This window comes from Lepus europaeus, chromosome 5 (assembly GCF_033115175.1).
Source record: "Lepus europaeus isolate LE1 chromosome 5, mLepTim1.pri, whole genome shotgun sequence".
Classification (NCBI taxonomy): Eukaryota; Metazoa; Chordata; class Mammalia; order Lagomorpha; family Leporidae; genus Lepus; species Lepus europaeus.
The window spans coordinates 140134005-140153167 of NC_084831.1; the positions used below are offsets into that span (position 1 = coordinate 140134005).

The 19163-nt window shown below is 56.0% G+C and overlaps 1 protein-coding gene across 2 annotated transcripts; it reads right to left on the reverse strand.

The window, feature by feature from the left end:
* Positions 1-851: 851 nt before the first annotated feature.
* On the reverse strand, positions 852-17423 carry GBX1 (gastrulation brain homeobox 1). 2 transcript variants are annotated; one of them, XM_062193806.1, is made up of 2 exons: positions 16892-17423; positions 852-1450 (listed from the first exon to the last, which is right to left on the reverse strand). In XM_062193806.1, the coding sequence occupies exons 1-2, from the start codon at positions 17421-17423 to the stop codon at positions 897-899; spliced, it is 1086 nt and encodes a 361-aa protein (XP_062049790.1). In that variant the 3' UTR covers positions 852-896. The 2 variants fall into 2 exon arrangements, 1 of the variants encoding a protein (XP_062049790.1); XR_009866031.1 differs by lacking the exon at positions 852-1450 and adding an exon at positions 2263-2344 and having other exon boundaries at positions 16892-16922.
* Positions 17424-19163: the final 1740 nt, after the last annotated feature.

Genomic DNA, 19163 nt, shown 5'->3' on the forward strand with positions numbered 1-19163 from the left:
AGGTTTACTCCTGTGCCATGCCCTCTGCAGTGGCTCCTCTCCTGTCTCAGAAGAGGTGGTGGCATCCCCTGCTTCAGATACAGCGTGAGCTGTAGCAACAGAAAGCTGAAATTGAGCCCTTTCCCCCAGGCCCTTGCATCTGGAGTATCAGTGTCCTTCCCAGAGGAGACCACTTATTAATGAGCCCCAGGGGATACCGACTGGCGGGACCCTACCCGATGACCTGAACGCACCCCAGCTAGGCCAGGGACAAGGATTCCGTTTCCTTTCAGAACACGAAGGCAGCGAAGCCTGCCAAGTCCTCTGGAGCGGAGGGTGCAGAAATGAAGAATTCCACCTGTGTGATGGGGAGAGGGGATGAAGTGGCAGGAGCTGTAGGGGTGGGTAGTGGACGGGCACGGGAGTGGAGGTAGCTTACATGGCGGGTGTGTGTGTGTGTGTGTGCAGGAATGTCTGGGGGCGGGACAGAGTTGCATTTCACTAAAGAGTGTGTCTGCCCCAAAGTAGCATTTGCAACAGATTGGCTGAGGATCAAAGAAACAACTTTCCCAGGCCCTCTCTTGGCTGCAGACAGAGACATAGCTCCGTATATACAAACTTTACACAAAATAAATAAGAGTGTGGTCCGCTTGGCCAGGTTTCACACTTGGATTCCTCTTCCCAGTCAGAGCTGCTCCCCAGGAGTCCACATTAGTCCCTCTGACTGCAGCCCCTGGTCCTCTAGGTCCCTGGAACAGGTTCTGGGGGAGCACCCCTGGGGCTGGGGGCCTCGCCCAGTGGGCCGTGCTCCCAGAGCAGCGTCTCCGCCCGGGAGCCCCCTCAGGCCCACAGAACCTGGCTCGGGCTGCACAGGCTCGGGGCGGATCCTCTGCCTTCTGAAGTCCTCATGGGGCCGCTCAGGGCCGGGCGCCCTGCTCCATTTGTTGGTGCTGGCTCCGCACGGCAAACCTGTTGACGTGCACGGGGATGGGCACGACGATCTTGGGGTTGCGCACGGGCTCCCCGGAGCGGCTGCTCACGTTGCCGGCTTTGATGCGCTTCCACTTGGCCCGGCGGTTCTGGAACCAGATCTTGACCTGCACCTCACTGAGCTTCAGGGCGTGGGCAATCTGGGAGCGCTCCGTCAGGCTCAGGTACTTCTTGCAATGGAATTCCTTCTCCAACTCCAACAGCTGCTCGCTGGTGAATGCTGTTCGGCGCCGCCGGCTCTTCCCCCCGGGAGCGGTGACCCCAGCCGCCACCGGCGCCCCCTCCTCAGCTCCAGTCCCCAGGCCCCCCTTCAGCTTGGGCTTAGGTCCCAGAAGAGCCCCAGGGCCCCCTGCAGCACTGTCCAGGAAAGCGTCGTCCTCGCTGTCGCCGCCCGAGCCCTCTTCCTCCTGCTCGCTGCCTGCTGGGTCTCCTGCAGGGGCTTCCAGCTTCTCCTCGTCTGAGCTGTACACCTTGCCCTCCGCTGTGGGGAGTGAAAAACCGATGGGTAGGGAGGGAGAAGGCAAGGCAGAGACAGGCAGCTTTGGGGGTGGGGGCGCACAGGGGCCATGGCCAGGGACCCGAGAGGGGCCGCAGGAAGAGGTGACGGGCGTGCAGAGGGTGATGGGGGAGGAGGAGACCGTGGCAGGGGGCAGCACACCCAGGTGGGAGGTTTAGGGGAGACAGATGGGCAGAAAGGTATTAACCAGCACGGAAGAGGGGAGGCAGTAAGTGCACAGGGAGGGACCCTTGACATCCCCACTGCCCCAGCTCCTCCCTGCCTGCCACCTCCCCGCTCTGTCCAGACCCAGAGACCAAGGCCCCAGCCTTCCACTCTGCAAACCCCGCCCTTGCGACCTCGGGTGCCAGGATGAAGCCGTGAGGGAGCTGGCTTGGGCGCTTCGGAAGCCGCTGTGGGGAGGAGCGGAGCCATGCAGGGGAATGGCCCAGGGCTGTGGCCTTTGTGGCTGTCCCAGGAGTCCTCGGCTGGCCTCGCTGGCGAGAGCTGCCTCCTAACCGCGACTCTGCCTTCTCTTCCCTCGTCACCAGATCTGGAGTCACAGATGGCACCTCCAGGTCCATCCGCCCCCACCCCATACCTGGGCCCAAGAAATGTTTTCAAGGGACCTGGGGATAGGAGGTTTCCTGGGCAGCCCCTCCTGGGTTCCTGTAACAGACCACCCACCGCATCTGGCCAGATTTGTCCCTCCGTGGTCTCCCCGCCCCTCCACCTCCACTCCCCTTGCAGTCCTTCTCCTTCATTTTAAAGTGACGTCATCGCCTTCCTACCTTCCCTCTGTCCTGGCCACGGTTGCCTGGGCAGCACAGACAGCTGCTTTCGGCTCACGTTCTGAATCCTGAGGGCCCTGAGCTAGGACTGCAGGGAATGTGGGAAGAGGAGGAAGAAGCACAAGTGCAACAAGGGAAAATGCAGAATTGGAAATGACAAAAAAAAAAAAAAAAAAGAATTGTTGACTCATTTAGTAGATTATTGATTATTTGTAACCACAGGCACATAAACATTTTAATCCATACCTAATAATAAAGTTAACGCAACCATTGGCTTTTACCTACTTATTCACTGATGTTTTCACCAGGACTACAAATAACGTATTACAAATGTTTTCAGTGTTCGAGCTTTACAAACTCCCTTGTTTCCTGCCCAAAGAACCAAAGAGCTGTGACACAAAAAAAGTCACAAGACAGGCAAGAGAACAGGAGAAACAGGGATAACCTGCAAATGGAATAGTCGGCTCCCTCCCAGATTCACCGGGACTCGGGATGTCTGCGGCGGTGTCTGTCTGCACCAACCCCACAGGCAGGTGCACTCCCAAGCACACTCGGGGTTGAGGCTACAACTCCAAGTGAAGCAAATTCAGGGTACAGAGGAACCCTGAGTGTGTGTGTGCGTGTGTGTGTGCACGCGCGCGGTGGCGGTGTAGATGGAGGGACAGCTCCCTCAGGCAGAGCTCCAGGGTTCTCCCCGACCTCTCCACCTGCCCACAGCCGTCCCCACAGCCGCCAGGGCCAGCCCAGTGACCTGCAGGCTCCTCTCACCTCACCACTGCAGTCTATACCCGCTCCTTTTCCCAAAGAGCCACAGCGACATTTTCCATAGAGGCCAGGACTCAGCCCCTGTCCACGTCACCGGCTCCACCCCAGTCGGCTTCTCCGCCCCTGAAGGGGGTTTTGACCCTCACCCTTTCTTCTGGGGGTGTTTCATTCCTCATCTAAGCTCCCGATACCTGAGTGCCCCAGTGTCCCAGCTTAAGCTCCCTCCTATCCATTGCTTTTCACCAGCAACGGTCCCTGTTCTCGCCACAGCGCAGCCGCGCGTCCCCGGTGCCCCGTGTCTGTGCAGCATCCACAGGTCACACGCTCCTCCTGCTGATCACCTTCATCCCCAGCCAAATCCTTGTTCCCTGCAAGACCCACAGCCGGGTTTCCCCCTTCATTCCAATCAGGGCGCGTCATCCCCACACTATCTCCCGCTTCCTCAGAACTCAAACATCACCCCCCCAACACACAACACACACCAAAACCCTGCTCCTGTCCCCCAGACGAGTTCTTCCCCATCTTAGCTACGTCTTCCTCATCGCAATGGGAGCTCCACCGGCCGCGAAGCCACCCTTCCCTCTCCGCCCACATCCAGCCACAAGCAAATCCCTTCAGGGCTGCTGCCCTGCAAATACACCCAGAGCCCGACCCCTTCTCGGCACCTCCTCTGCTTCCAGCTGGCCCCAGTCACCAGCACCTGTGCCCTGGTTCCCTGGCGTCTCCTAGCTGGCTTCCCTGCTTCTGCCTCCCTCCCCCTTCCCCGTGTCTGGAATGCTAGGTGGTTCACCTCGGTCTCTGCAGAGGCTCACTCCTGACCGCCTCCAGGTCTCCACCTGACCACTGAGCCCTTCCCTTAAGAAGAAACCCTCCAGCGCTCTGACTTGTTGCTACAGCACCCGCCACCAGCTGGATCCGTTTGTTTCATCGGCTGCTTCTCCCACCTCGAGCGCATGCCTCATGCAGACAGGAACTGACTACCTTTCCTGCACTGTTGTGTCTTCAGCATCTTGAAAACGACTTGCAGAGAGCAGGGCCTCAGCGGACGTTTGCTGACTAATGGGAGAAACTCTCTCCAAGCACAGGTGAGCGCTCTTCCTCCCTCTCCCTCTCTCTTGCCATCTCTGTCCCTTCCTAAGATACTCCCTGTGATCCTGCTCCCTGAGACACCCTGCCCGCGGTCGCCATCTTCCCCACTGTCCTGTGAGCCTCCGGATCTCACCTATGCTGGAGGGGACCCTGCACACACCGTGGAAATCTCTAGAGCTTAAAAGTCCATTGAGAGGCTAGCACCATGGCATGGCGGGTAAAGCCACCGCTTGCAGTGCCAGCATCCCATACAGGTGCTGGTTAAAGTCCTGGCTGCTCCATTTCCAATCCAGCTCTCTGCTATGGCCTGGGAAAGCAGTGGAAGATGGCCCAGGTCCTTGGGCTGCTGCACCCACATGGGAGACCCAGAAGAAGTTCCTGGCTCCTGGCTTCGGATCAGCTCAGCTCTGGCCATTGCAGTCTTCTGGGGAGTGAACCAGTGGATGGAAGACCTCTCCCTCTGTCTATCTCTTTCTCTCTCTCTGTCTCTGCCTTGCTGTAACTGTGCCTTTCAAATAAATAAATAAATCTTAAAAAAAAAAAGTCCATTGAGTGCTAAATGAAATGAAGGACAGTCCCACCTTTACCAAATGCTCCAATTTTAATTTTTGAAGCCCAATTTGTAGTAAAGAATTAACAACAGCAAAAGACTATAAAAACTCAGCCCAATATTACAATGTTTTAAATTGTGCTAAAAGGGCAGAAACTGGATCTCGGGCTTGACGGATGAGATCATTTAGTACAGCTCCCAGCACCCAGGGGACGGCCAATAAATCTAAATTGATAGTGACTGAGATGAGCTCCCAGGTTCCCCGATCTGGCGGGGCCCTCCTCAGAGCCTGTCATCCATCCCTCTGTCTTCAAACATCCATAAAGACACGCCTGCATGCGCGCGGCCACCCTCAGCACCGCTTTGGAAGCCCCGCGCGGAGTGCAGGTTCACAGCCTCTCTGCGACACTTGATCCTGGTGTGATGCTGAACGGTAGGGGCAGGAGTTTCTCTCTGAGGCTTTCCCATCCCGCCACTGAGGACTCTGATAGGCAACTCCGGGAACTAGGCTGGGGTGGGGTGCTAGAAAACAGAGACAGAGGGGAGCACAGCCAGCAGCCTCAGAGGAGAGCCAGGCGGAGCGGGAGAGCAAAGGAGAGGCCAGAGCAGGAGAGAGGACTGGAGCGAGAGGCAGGTGGGGACAGCAAGCGGCGGAAGAATTAAATGCGTCCGAGGAGATGAGAGGGCTGACAAGGCTCTCGGAGGAGAGACAGCACCAGGAGTTTTAGTGAAAACGCTCCTTGCCCGCACAACACTGCTACATTTGGAGCCAAGCAACACCTCCAGCCCTGCCACCTGCTCTCTGCCCCACCTACAGGACGCCACCCCCATGACGATGGACACAGGCGGAGGAGCCAGTGGCCAGGGGCAGCCACCCCAAAACCATTTGCTGTCTTCTCCCAGGTTCACTGAGACAGAAATGCAAAACATGTTCTTTATTCTTACAGTGAACACTAATGGTAAAAAAAAAAAAAAAAAAAAAAAAAAAAAAAAGCACCAAACATGGCCGGCGCCATGGCTCACTAGGCTAATCCTCTGCCTGCGGCACCAGCACCCTGGGTTCTAGTCCCGGTCGGGGCGCCGGATTCTGTCCTGGTTGCTCCTCTTCCAGTCCAGCTCTCTGCTGTGGCCTGGGAGTGCAGTGGAGGATGGCCCAAGTGCTTGGGTCCTTGCACCCGCATGGGAGACCAGGAGGAAGCACCTGGCTCCTGGCTTCGGATCAGCGCAGCGTGCTGGCCGTGGCAGCCATTTGGGGGGTGAACCAACGGAAGACCTTTCTCTCTGTCTCTGTCTCTCTCTCACTAACTCTGCCTGTCCAAAAAAAAAAAAAAAAAAAAGCCAAACAAAAATTGCATGTACAAATTTATTCTTGAGCAAACACACTGACAGGAAGAGGTCAATCTTTGTTTTCTGTTTTGTAAATTTCTATCTTGCAAACTTTGATGTAGAATAATTGGACTTTGTAGCTCTACTATGCATTGAAATTAAATTTCCAACTGCCGATGCTGGAATGGGTTGATCCGAATAAAAAATCTGATCAACAAAACCAGACTTCATTGGCACTTTTACATGGAAAAGAATGATTCTGGTGGGAGTGCTTTCAGCAAGACGAAACTTGGGCCTGCGAGAAGCCTGGCCGGGGGGCACGACTGTGGGCCAGCCTGGTCATTCGGAAAGACACAGAGTTGGTGGGAATTCCGGTGGTAGCTGTTACCCTAAGAACCGGTGATCCTAAGGACTGGCCTGCGCTGACTGAGTTCCTGCCGGGGCAGCACTCGGGCTCCAGGATGCCCTTCTTGCCCTCTGCACACCGCGGGGAGACCCACCTGGGTAAGGAGTCAGGACAGGCGGGGGAAGAAATCAAGGACCAAAGACTCCCAGTAAGAGTCCTCCTGCAGAAGGAGCACATAGCACCAGACCCACACAGTCTACAGGGGTGGTCCAGGGACACACGAGAGCCACCCAGGGGACGCACGCAGCACCTTAGACGGCCAGCTGCAGGAGCGCCACTGCCCCCCCCGGGGGGGGCGTCTCCCACTCAGCAGTGACTCCTGCTCTAACACAGAAAATTCCTCATCATTATTTGCAGAAGAGAACACCCCTGGGTCGGACTGCGCTTCAAGAACAGCTGCCCAACACTGCCCCCCTCAGGCACCAGAAGGTGTGCCCCCCCCCCCCCCCCCCAGCATCATCCACCTCCCTGCTTCCTCGTGGGTCAACTTCTCTGCTCTCTGAATCCACTTCCGGAAAACGCAGGTCATCCCTCAAAGCGCGTACTCTGGCCTTTCATCACCACGCACAGCAGCGAACAACTTCTCTCTTCAGATCAGCACTGTCTAATCCTGCCTTTGTCACTTGTCCCCGTTTATCACGTTTCCGCTTAGCCCCGGCTCTGCCCTGTCATTTTAGCTGCACTAAGGAACATGCGTGGTCACTGTTCCCCTCTCCCCACTCTGCTCACAACCCCTCAGCACTCTATACTCCAACTGGCGTCAGAATTTTCCTCGTGCCACGGCCACGCAGAGCCCCCCACCCCCCACCCCACTCCACCACAAGTTCAGGGCGGTCTCCCCCGGCCGTCCCAGGCTCAGAGCCGACACTGTCATTGTCGGAGCGCCCCGGCGGGACCCTAACTTCTCAGAGTACTTTCCACGTTTCTTATCGTATTTTAACATCAGCAACTCGCGGAAGTACAGCGGACCTCTCCTATTAGGAACAAGGGAGTTAAGTAAGCTTACTTTCAGGTGCAAAAGGAGACAAGGTTTGAGAAAGGTGAGACGGTTTCCTGAGTCGCGTGGCTGGGGACAGAGTGCCGTGTCCAGTGTCTTGGTCTGCTACGTCTCTAGCTAAGGCTCCTTTCATCCCTCCCAGTAAAACATCTCGTCTCCGCTCCCACTGAAGTCACACTTCTCAGATGCCTCATTAGGTAAACACTCTTCTTACCAAGTCCAAGTGTAGACCGCAGCCTTTTCTGCCCCCCACAGCAGTACTGCTAATTAATATCTGCACTTAACATACTCAGAGGAGACTTAAAACTGCCATGGGCGAGGCCCCACTCACCAAACGGCACCTGCCCTTATCGGGCTCTTTCTCCCATCACTCCCAAAACAAAATTCCCACTGGATCTTTCTCCCATCTTTTATGTCCATATTGGTTTTGTTTTGTTTTGTTTTTACAGGCAGAGTGGATAGTGAGAGAGAAAGAGAGACAGAGAGAAAGGTCTTCCTTTTGCTGTTGGTTCACCCTCCAATGGCCGCCACAGCCAGTGCGCTGTGGCCGGCGCACTGCGCTGATATGAAGCCAGGAGCCAGGTGCTTCTCCTGGTCGCCCATGCGGGTGCAGGGCCCAAGGACTTGGGCCATCCACCACTGCACTCCCGGGCCATAGCAGAGAGCTGGCCTGGAAGAAGGGCAACCGGGACAGAATCCGGCGCCTGACCGGGACTAGAATCCGATGTGCTGGCGCCGCAGGCAGAGGATTAGCCTATTGAGCCACGGTGTCGGCCCCATATTGGTTTTTATGATGTAATCTTATAAGTCATTAATCCTTTTATTTTAAAATGTATTTTAAAAAAGATTCATTTATTTACTTGAAAGTCAGAGTTACACAGAGAAAGGAGAGGCAGAGAGAGAGAGAGGTTTTTTTAAAATTATTCTTATTTATTTGAAAGGCAGAGTTACAGAGAGAGGTCAAAGCTAGAAGCTAGGAGCTTCATCCAGTCTCCCACATGGGTTAAGATGCCACTTGAGGGGCTGGCACTATGGCGTAGCAGGTAAAGCCGCCTCCTTACAGTGCTAGTATTCCATATGGGCCCCGGTTCAAGTCCCGGCTGCTCCAATTCTGATCTAGCTCTCTCCTATGGCCTGGGAAAGCAGTAGAAGATGGCCCAAGTCCTTGAGCCCCTGCATCCACATGGGAGACCCAGAAGAAGCTCCTGGCTCCTGGCTTTGGATTGGCATAGCTCTGGCCATTGTGGCCACCTGGGGAGTTAACCAGCAGATGGAAGACTTTCTCTCTCTCTCTCTCTGCCTCTGCCTCTCTGTAACTCTGCCTTTCAAATAAATAATTTTTTTTTTTTAAAAAAGATGCCACTTGAGATGGCTGCATCTCTCTCTCTCTCTCTCTCTCTCTCTCTCTCTCTCTCTCTGTGTGTGTGTGTGTGTTTCATTCTCTCCATCTCTCTGGCCTTCAAATAAATAAATGGATTTTTTAAAATAAGATTTAGAGGGGTTGGCACCGTGGTGTAGCAGGCTAAGCCTTCGCCTGCAGTGCCAGCATCCCATACGGGTGCCAGTTTATGTCCTGGCTATTCCTCCTCTGATCCAGCTCCCTTCTTATGGCCTGGGAAAGCGGTAGAAGACGGCCCAAGTGCTTGGCCTCTGCACTCACGTGGGAGACCCCAGAGAAGCTCCTGGATTCTGGCTTTGGATTGGCTCAGCTCCGGCCATTGTGGCTATTTGGGGAGTGAACCAGCAGATGGAGGACCCTTCTCTCTGAATGTCCCTCTCTCTGTAAATCTACCTTTCAAATGAATAAATAAATAAATTTTTTTAAAGATTTATTTTATTTATTTGAAAGTCAGAGTTACAGAGAGAAGGAGAAGGAGAGGGAGAGGGAGAGAGAGAGAAAGAGAGGGAAAGAGGGGGAGAGAGAGAGAGAGAGAGAGTGTGTGTTCTTCTATCTGCTGGTTCACTCCCCAAATAGCCACAATGGCCGGAGCTGAGCCAATTCAAAGCCAGGAAGCAGGAGCTTCTTCCAGGTCTCCCACGTGGATACAAAGTCTCAAGGACTTGGGTCATCTTCTACTGCTTTCCCAAGCCATAGCAGAGAGCTGGATCAGAAGTGCAGCAGCCGCGTCTTGAACTGGCGCCCCTATGGGATGCCGGCACTACAGCTTTACCTACTATGCCACAGCACCAGCCCCTAAATAAATCTTTTAAAAAAAAAAAAAAGATTCAGAGCTGCATATGCTGTACCACCCTCTACCTCTCACTGATGAAGAAAGCTGTCTTAGGAAAAGACAGTGAAGGTGGAGAAAGGAGTCGGGCTGAGGACAAGGAAACCCTGCGAACAGCTTTCTGGACCTACTATATATACTTAGCACCTACATGAATCCATAAATGCCCATGTTAGCTTAAATCAGCGTTGAGCACCGCACAACAGAGAAAGTCGGTGTGACAGTCACATGACCCCAGGAAAGGAAGCGTCTCCACCCCCTCCTGCAACCTGTCCTTCCAGAACAATTTTTCCAGGTCACACCACCTAAAATCCCACAAGTCTAAATGCATTCGCAGTTTTCAAAATCTCCTAGTCCACCTGAGTGTGAATTAGCTTAATTCAATGACTTTGCTCCCAACATCAATCTGAGACCAGACATATGAAGGAAGAGGAATTCTGATGAAGAAAAAAAAGGAGAGGAGGGTCTTCAGGGGAGAAGAAGGGAGAACAAGCCCCCGTGGGTGCAGCAGAGGGGCTTGGGCAGCCTTGGAACCCAGAGAGACACCAGGGAAGCCAAGTGGAGGGAGAAAGAGCCAGAGACGGCTGGGAAGTCCCTCCCTACCAGTGAGTGCCGCGTTCTCTCCCCATAAACAGTTCTCGGGGTGCAGTGCTGTCTACATCATTGACCCAGAAACGTGTGTCCTCACCAGCACAGATGGTGTTGCCCAAACTACACCACCCCCATACGGAGATCCGTCTCAAGTGACTTCCCAGGTCGGCTCCCTGCCTGCCGGATGTGCAAGGCCGATAGCGATCACCTCCCGAGCACCTCGTCTCATCGCTGGTCCTGTGGAGTGAGGGGTTCCGGCCCCATTTCACTGCCGAGGAAGCCGAGACTGTGGAGGTCAGCAGCACTTCACCGTGGGCCACAGCAAAACCTGTGGCACCGAGGTCGTGCCCAGCTCAGCTGACCGGAATCTGGGCGTGGCCCTCTGTGCTGCCCCATGTCTCTGTTGAGGGTTCGTGTAGGATCTGGATTCTCACAGCACCCTGTCATCAAAGTAGAATCAGTGCGAGGAACAACACAGGAGGCAGGGACTGACCCCACGGCACCAGTTCTCCATCCTGGCTGGGGAAAGCCAGTCGCGATCCCAGATCTTTTTAGCCGAGACAAGATCTAGTGTTCCTCTCTCATAGAATACGACAGGTGTGCACAGACGCCACTTCCCCACTCCTTGGCAACCCCACAGCCCAGCCCCTCCTTCTCCACAACCATAACAACCCAGTGCCGGCAAGGAGAGAGTTCCACCAGGCCCTGTGCTCAGGATGCCTTTAAAGGAACACTAACTCACTAATAAAGGAATCCTAGACACAACCGTGGGGGGCGCCCAGTCCAAATCCCTGATTTCACTGACTGGGGAGGCAGGACACAGACAGGTGTGGATTGGCCAAGGCCACCCAGGTAACGTACCCGCACTGTGTCTGCCTCACCCACAGAAGAGCTGTCATCCATTCCCGCACCCTTCTTACCTTCACCCTGGGGACAGTGACAGCCCGGTTGCCCCCCATTCCCATGCCGCCACACTACTTCTCGGCCCAGTGCTGCCAATACACAAGTCCATCCTTGCCACTTCTATTAAAGCCCCTCCAGGACTCCCAGTCCAGAACTCTGCCTCCCCGCCCTGGGGGGGCACAGGTGCATTCCTGCCTCACCCCGCCCTCACCCTTGTGCAGAGTGCTTTTTGCTCATAACTCGTCTCCCTGCCTCCCTGCAGCCCCTGCTTCTCACACTGATGCTTGGGTTCATCCCCTGGGGAGCATCCCTGACCCCTCCACAATGGCCAGGGCGGTCTCCTCCTACGACACCCTGCTTCAGTCTGTGGGGGTCACTCTTTCACCCACCAGATCCAACCACCCCTCTCCCTTCACCCTGTCTCCCTCACAGCCATCTTCCTCTCCCTCACTCCAAGCAGGTGCCCTCCTCCCAGCCCCTGCTCTGCCACTCTGAGCCAGCCTCCTGTGTGGCCGTGGCACCCCCTGCACAGCTGCTGTCCCTTTCACTGGTTCCTACAGCCCCCCACCCCTTCACCCCTGCCTGGCACAGGACATTCCCTACTCCTTTTAAATACAACTTCCCTGCTCCCACGGAACTCTATCCTCAGCACTCCTGTTGCAGTCTCTCTCTGTCTTTATTCTGTGACCCCTCTCCTGGTTCCTAACTCCAAGCCAGTTTCAGTGAAAAGATCCTTTCCCCCACATGACTTTTAGGGCAGATTCTTGCCTGTAGCTTCCTCTTGTGACATCTGAGTGCAAAGCCCTTCCCTCAGAATGTTGCACTCCTCCTTCTTCCAGCTAAAATAGGTGCCTCTCATTTTCCAATCGTCGCCCCCCACCCCCAATCCCAGTGCAGGCGGCTCATACCCAGCAGCCTAATCGCCTGTCATATGTGTCTCGGTGGCCATGTGTACCGCTGCAGACCCCGTCTCTCTGCCCACTCTCGCACCGTCACCTGCAGTACGGCACGAGGCAACTCAGCATCCCGGTCCAGTCCTCCCAGGCCAATTGTCCTCGCCACCGCTGTGTCTCAGCCAGGGCTTTGCATCTCTTCAGGGCCAGGAACTCCCCTGGCAGCCTGAGAAAGCCTTTGAACTCCCTCTCGGAATAACGCCTTCGGGTGTGTGACACAGAATGCACGGGAGAACATCTGAAGCCAATTATATGAAAATACAGTATCAACTGTCTGGAGCGGAATTGGTGATAGAATCATGTTTGCTAGTTTATTAAACAATATCCCTTCACGGACTATAGATTTGTGTGAGAATACCTGTGATTTCCATCACTGACGGAGAAAACCCTCACATACTGATGAGAGTAGGATTGCTGGCCTACACTCATACACAGAGGACCAACTCTGTTAGAAGTCAGCAAAAAGGAAGGCGGAACTTTTCCCCCACCCACAGTGAACAGATCCCCTGACACGGGTTCTGTGGAGTCCGCCTTAAGAACCCTGCTTGAAACATGGAGGCTGAGGGAACTGAGAGGGACGAGAAAGATCATCTGGACCAAAACGTAGGGCCCAGGCCTAGAGAAGCGACGTGAGTGACTCTCCGGAAGGGTCTCAAACACACTAAGTCCATAGCAGACTCTCGACACATGTCCTCTGAGCTGAACGAAGTGACACAGCTAAGGAGCGACAAAGTAGAGCCTGAACCCTGTCCCAGGACGCCTCAGTAAGTGCTCCTGTGATCACATCGGGTTGAAGGGACAGCTGCTCTTCCAACAGCCATCCCTCTCACTGTGTACTTTTCCTCGGAAGTTCTAGGAAACCATATTCCCGTCTCCATCACTTCCCCGAAAGGCGGCTCTCCTCTCCGACAGAAGTCTCCAGTCCCACGTCACCTTACCGTTTCCCGTGTGCCTCTCCTAAGTGAATTGCAGATATTTTGACAACTGTAACTAATGTCCCAGCACCCAGACATCATGCTGGGTTCCCTGGCAGGGCTCCCATTACTCCTGACAATTTCTACTCAGAAATTAGCAACTCTCTTCTCTGTTCAGGTTTTTTTTTTTTTTTTTACAACAATGTTCACTACATTGACTTCAGGCTTGTCCCCATCACATTCTCTTCTCATCTCTGTCACCCCCGACGATCAGTCTTTGCTTGTCTTCACCGTGCCCAGTGCTGGCACTATCCCTCATGTCACTCTCGTGCTGCACTTCTCCCCACACATGCAACAGCTGCATGTGGAGAATCTACTGCACCCCGGTTCTGAAGCTCTCGCGTGCAGGTAACCTGAAGTTCTCCTGTCTGAAACGACCATTGCTCTAGAAATCCCCAACTTAAAGTTTTCTTTAAAGTATTTCTCCAAACAGATGGCGTTTTTCATCCGTGCCCCAGCACGTGGCCTCCACGCCACCCCTGGTCTCTGGGAGGTGTATCTACACCGCCTCTTGTGCACAGTTAGCTTCGACACTCAGCCGGCACCCACATACACCTGCAGGTACACACCATCCCAGCAGAGGGGGGACTACGGCTCTCTTCTATCTGCTGTTTGATACAGGGAGGACTCACCACCTGCCCCAGCTGAAGTCCTTTACCTCCCGCGCTTTCCCAAGACTCTGTTCTTGCAGCTCTCTGCACTGGTCCCGTGGAACATGGTCTCAGCAGCCCCCTGAGGGTACTGGCCACCCGACACGTGGCTGGTCCAAACGGAGATGTGCTGCAAGTGTCAATTCAACACTGGATTTTGAAGCCTTCGTATGAAAAGAGATAGGAAAGCGCCCACTAAAAATGTGGATATTAATAGTGAAATAATCTTTTGTTGGACACACTGGGTTGAATAAGATGTATTATTAAAATTAATTTTCCCTTTGTAAAGTGGCTAATACAAAACATCTTCATCACATACAAGGCTTGCATTACGCTTTTAGTGCCAGCACAACTTTGGGCTGCTCTGTGATTCCTACCTTAATCTTCCTCACCAGCACAAAACTCTCTCCTCTTCACCCTTCCTGCTAGAAGTCTTACCCCGATCAGCTCCACAGCTCCCCACACTCCAAACCTAAATTCTTTTCATTCTACCACTCTCAGTACTTTTCAAATCCATTATTTCTGTACACAAGACTTCTTTCCATTCACTAATGCAGCCTCTAACCCTGTAAAATAAATCATAATGAAGTTCTGCTTTTTTCTTCATCAATTCTCATAGAAAGGGATATCTATCAACTCCTAAAAAAAAAAAAAATAAGACCCTGTAATTCCCTGTGAAAAGAGCTACACTTACCATTTCCCAAATTAGCCTATCTTTGCTCTAATTTCACTTGGAGGGGCTAGTAATTTTACGACACTAAACAAATATAAATAATTGGGACCAATGTCACCCACGCACACCAGAAGAGCAGTTCCTCCTCTGTTGTTTTAAAGATCGACTTCTTCCTCCACACTCTTCTAACGCTGAGGTTTCCACTGCGTTATTCTCAGCAGAGAACTCTCTTATTCCATCTCAAATACTCAAATACAATTGCAAAAGGAGGAGTATTTGTTTCCCACCATTTTCAGCGTGGGCTATGTGTCATCACCCCCCAGTGAATTTTAAGTTTAATATTCCTGGGTCTGCAGTGGGATGTGGATGGAGCAGCTTGGGGAGGGAGACTTGGTGCTGAGGGAGACCGGGAGCGCCACCCACGGATCAGAGCCCCCACTGTCATCTTCTGCTACAATCCTCCCTGTGTATCTCTTCCCAGCAGGAGTGGTGACCTCCGGTCCCACCCTTTCTCAAAATTCTCCCTCTGTAAGCTCTCCTTCCCTACATCCTACACAAAGATCCTTACCTGCACTCCAACAACACAGGTCTCCTTTTGCTTCCAACATTTTCTGCAGATGAAGAATATCTCACCTTCACCATTTCATTGACATTCCAGTTTCCCATAACTCCCAGTATTGAAAAACCTTTAAAGAAAACTACTCCTAGCGTGGCAACTTTTCCCTGTTGCCCTGGAATTCCTATTTACCTCCCTCTCATGGTAAGTGATCTGCTCTCAAGACAGAACCAACACCCCCCCCCCCCAGCCCAGTGATACTCTTCATGTCTCCTCGGTCCTGGACCACAAGCCCCCCTCCCAATAGGCACCCTCCCTTCTTCCTATCCTCGGTAGATGGCTCATCCTTTGGTCCTTTCCTCTCCTCTGCTCTCTTCTGGGTTACCCTCTGTGTATTCCTGTCGGTCCTAGCCAATATTCCCATTTGCTATAGAAAAGTGTCCTCATTACACACGTGAATCAAAACAAGAACTGAGGGGACCCAAAGGGGTAGGGCCAGTCGCTTGTTCTCCCATGGTGTGGGCACGCCCCCTCAGTTCCCCTCCCTGGAAAGGTCTCCCCCCTTCACTCCCTGCAACTCCTCTCTCCGGCTGTGTCTGCTTCTATCTCCAGATCCTATTGCCTCCAGAGCCAGCTCCTTGTTCTCTTTCCTGCTTACGACCACCCAGTGCAAAAACCCTGCCAATCCTTCCGTCGTAAGATCAGCCTCGCAGCTTCCACACTGGCCCTTTTAGCTGGTGGACATTTCCCCTACCTTCCAGTTGCTGCTCTGTTTCTTACGACACTCCTTAGGAGATGCTGTTCTGACTCCAGCCACCGGATCCCCCCTGTCCAACCAGGTACAAACAAGAAAGCAACTGCTGGCCCTCCCTCCCCTGCGGCCAGAGTGTCCAAGGCTAACACGGGAAAGGAGGAAAGGCTCCTGGGAGCCCCTGGGGTCTGGGAGAGTGCTTAGTGCTATGGACAGTTTCAGAAAGCGCCCAGAAGCCTGTGGCCAGGAATTTGTCTTTCCTGGCAAAGGACAAAGGACTCTCGGATTTCCTCCTTGCCAGCCCCAGGCCTCGGGGTCATTGCCCCTGCTAAGCTGGGTGCAACGAACGGTGGGCAGAGGTGGATTCATCCCGGTGCTCAATCAGTTTAAGCCCCACAGCCCCGCACTCGCACGTGGCCCCTGCTTTTCTTAAGTAGGGTCCACTAGATTTTGTAAGCTTTCAATTTCAGGACGCTTGGATCTCCCTGAATAGGAGACAGCTTTTCTGGCGTGGAGTGATCTGAGTGAAGCGATTCTGAACGGAGTTGGGTTTATCACACCTGCTCCACGGAGGACACTCCCCCACGGAGCAGCTCTGGAATTATCCCTGAGCTGAATCTTGGCTGAGTTCTAACTCCAGGTCTTCGGGCCACGCCCAACTCAGCGCACCCGTTTAACCTCCTACACCTCCTACTTGGTTCTTCGAGGCTGGGCTCTAATCTAAAGCTGCCAATTCAGAAGTGACCTCTTACTACTAAGGCAAAGCCACCGCCGCCACTTGCGGAGCCCATCCCACTCCTTTGGGGTCAATACAATCTTCTCAGAAGGCGGAACGTGCCCTCTGCGAACCGAGCTGACAGCTGCCCCCACACCCCCTCACCCTAGGGGTCCCAGCCTTGCACCTGCTCTCCTGGTAGAGGAGGGAAATGAAGGAATTCGGGAAAGGAGACGGAGCCGAGGCTCGAGGGCCGGGAGGCTGGGGGGCCGGGAAGTCTTTGGTGAGGCTCCCGGCGCTCCGGGGACAGCGCAGGGTTGGGGCTCGCGGTGGGGTGGGGGGTGTCTAGAGACGCGGTGTTCGGAACTGAACTGGAGTCGGCCCGGCAGGCCCCGCACGCGGGCTGGGGGTGCGGGACTCCAGGGCTCCAGGCAGACGCAGGTTCCCGTCTGGGATTTCCAGGCGAACGCGCCTCCCGCTTGGCGCCCCGGTCGGCCCCAGCACTTACCCGGCAGACTCGGGAAAGTCTCTGAGAAGTGCGGAGGCGGGGGCGGCGGGGCTTCTGCCACTTTCTCCCGGGCCGGCAGCAGCTCCTCGGCTTCCAGCCCGCCCTCCGGGCGTCGGCCGCCCGCCTCGGGGTTGTTCCGGGAGGCAGTGGCGGCGGCGGCGGCGGCGGCGAGCTCCGGGGGCCCGTAGAAGGCGTCGGGCGGCTCCGCGAAGCTGGGCAGCGCGGTGGTCAGCGCCACCATCGAGGGCACGGCCTGGCCCAGCCCCGCGCAGAAGGTGTTGGTGAGGCGGCCGGCAAAGGAGGCGAGCGGGGCGAGGGGCGGCAGGCCGGCGGGCAGCGGCGCGGGGGCCAGCGCCTGCGGCAGCACGAGCGGCCGGTAGGGCATGAACATGGGGTAACCGGTGTAGAGCAAGTGGCCGGAGCGCGGCGGCGGCGGGCCGATCAGGGAGTCGATGGAGAAGGCAGTGCCGGGGCCCCCGCCGCCGCCGCCGCCGCTGCCCGCGGGGGCGCCGCCGCCGCCGGCCCTCTGCATCTCGCGGGGGAGCTGCGGCCGCCCCGGGGCGCTCCCCTCCGGGCGCCGCCGTGCGCCCCGCGGCTCGGGCGCCCCGCGCGGACACGCGGGGCTCGCTCCCTGGCTCCCGGGCCGAGGTGGCGGCGGGGCGCGGGCTCGGCGCAGTGTGGCTCCGGCGCCGCGCTCCCTCTCTCTCTCTCATAAGGAGGGAGGGGGCGGGCGAGCGGGCGGGCTGGGGGTGTCGCCCTCCGGACTCATCCATCTTCCTCAAATTACGCTCCACTTCCTCCCTCCGCCCGCCGCCGCCGCCGCCGCGCCCGGCTCCTGCTCCCTCCGCACAGCCCCGTTCCCAGCGGCCCGGCCGGCCGGCCCGGGACCCCCGCCGCCCCCCGCGGCCCAACCAACTATTATTAATGGAGATTGATGAGGCCGGACACGCCGCTTTGTGAAAGTTTGCGGCCGACGAGAAGGCGGCGGCAGCTGCTGGGCCGGTCCCCCTCGCTTCACCCAGCCCGCCCCCTCCTCAGCCCACTCGGCCCGGGCTCGGCCCGGCTCGGAGGGCGAGCGGGAGGCGGTCCGGAGCGCAGGGGGCGACTGGGCCGGGCGCGGGGAGGCGGGCAGGCAGGCCCGGAGGGCGCCCCGTGGGTGCCGGCTGCCGGGCAGGCCCATCGCGGCCGCCGCCCTCTCCCCGTCGGACCCCCAGCCCTTCCTCCGGGCGCGCCTTTCCGTCCGCGGCACCCCCCGCCCGGCTCCTGGAGCGGCCGAGGCGGGGACGGCAGGGGGCGCGCTCGGCCGAGGGTCACTGGGTCCGGGCCCTGGATCTCCCGTCGCGTCTTCCGGTGCGCACCCGGTCCTCTGGTCTCAGCTCGCCTGACCTGGGCTCTCCCCCTCCTTCCTCGACCCCTCCTCCGGGGCTGACTTCCGTGGTGTCCGGCTGTCGCCTCTGTGGGCAGTCTCCTCGAGGGCCCACACTGGCCACGTACCCACCAGTCCATGCCTCTCCCCTCTCCCCACCGTCTCTCCCATCCTCCCTTGTTTGGCCCTCATGTCTAGTCCTAGTCCTGTTTGATGAACTCTCCCACCTCTCATTCCATATCCCAGTCCCGTCTGTCTGTCTGTCAGTCTGTGTCTCCCTCCCTGGCGTTCTCTGCCTCTCTTCTGCTATTAATTTCCCTGATTGGCTCCCTGGCTCCGGCTCTGCTGATGAGCCCTATTCATTCCCGGGCCTGACACTCTCGACCTGCCCTGGCTGATTGCTGGGGGCTGGCCCCAGGAGCCCTGATGAGCCCCAAGGGTCAGCAGCGCTAATTATCCGCTAATTGCGGATGACTCTGCTCACCTCCCCCATTCTCAGACGCAGCGACATGGCGCCTTTTACTGTCCCCCTCCTCCTGATTCCCAGCCCGTGGAGTTGTCAGCCCAGAGGCAGAAGTCACGGGCACTTTGGCCTGATAGGCGGCTCAGGTCAGTGGGCAAGAAAGTGACTTAAAACAGGCAAGTCAACAGAAGAAAAGTGGCCGCGGTTTCAGGGCACAGAGCAAGCCTGGCCAGCTACCGTGAGTGGCGTCTGGTTCTCAGCAAACAGCTACCCGGTTGGGGCCGGAGAGAGCCACGCTCGTTAAAGTGAGTTAAATAGCAAAGCCGAGTGAGTTTGGGAAGATGCAGTTTAGGTGGGGGAGTTGATTTGTTTCAGGGGAGCAAGAAAACCCACAGCAGAATCCTAGGGTTGCAGCCAAGACAGAGCAGGGGAGTGAGAGTGGA

What these genes read in the sequence shown, in the direction of transcription:
- GBX1 (XM_062193806.1), bottom strand. Translation starts at nt 17,423, where the DNA reads ATGCAGAGGGCCGGCGGCGGCGGCGCCCCCGCGGGCAGCGGCGGCGGC. An exon ending in GACTTTCCCGAGTCTGCCGG is followed by an intron (nt 1,451 to 16,891) that starts GTAAGTGCTGGG and finishes CACTCCCCACAG; the next exon opens with CGGAGGGCAAGGTGTACAGC.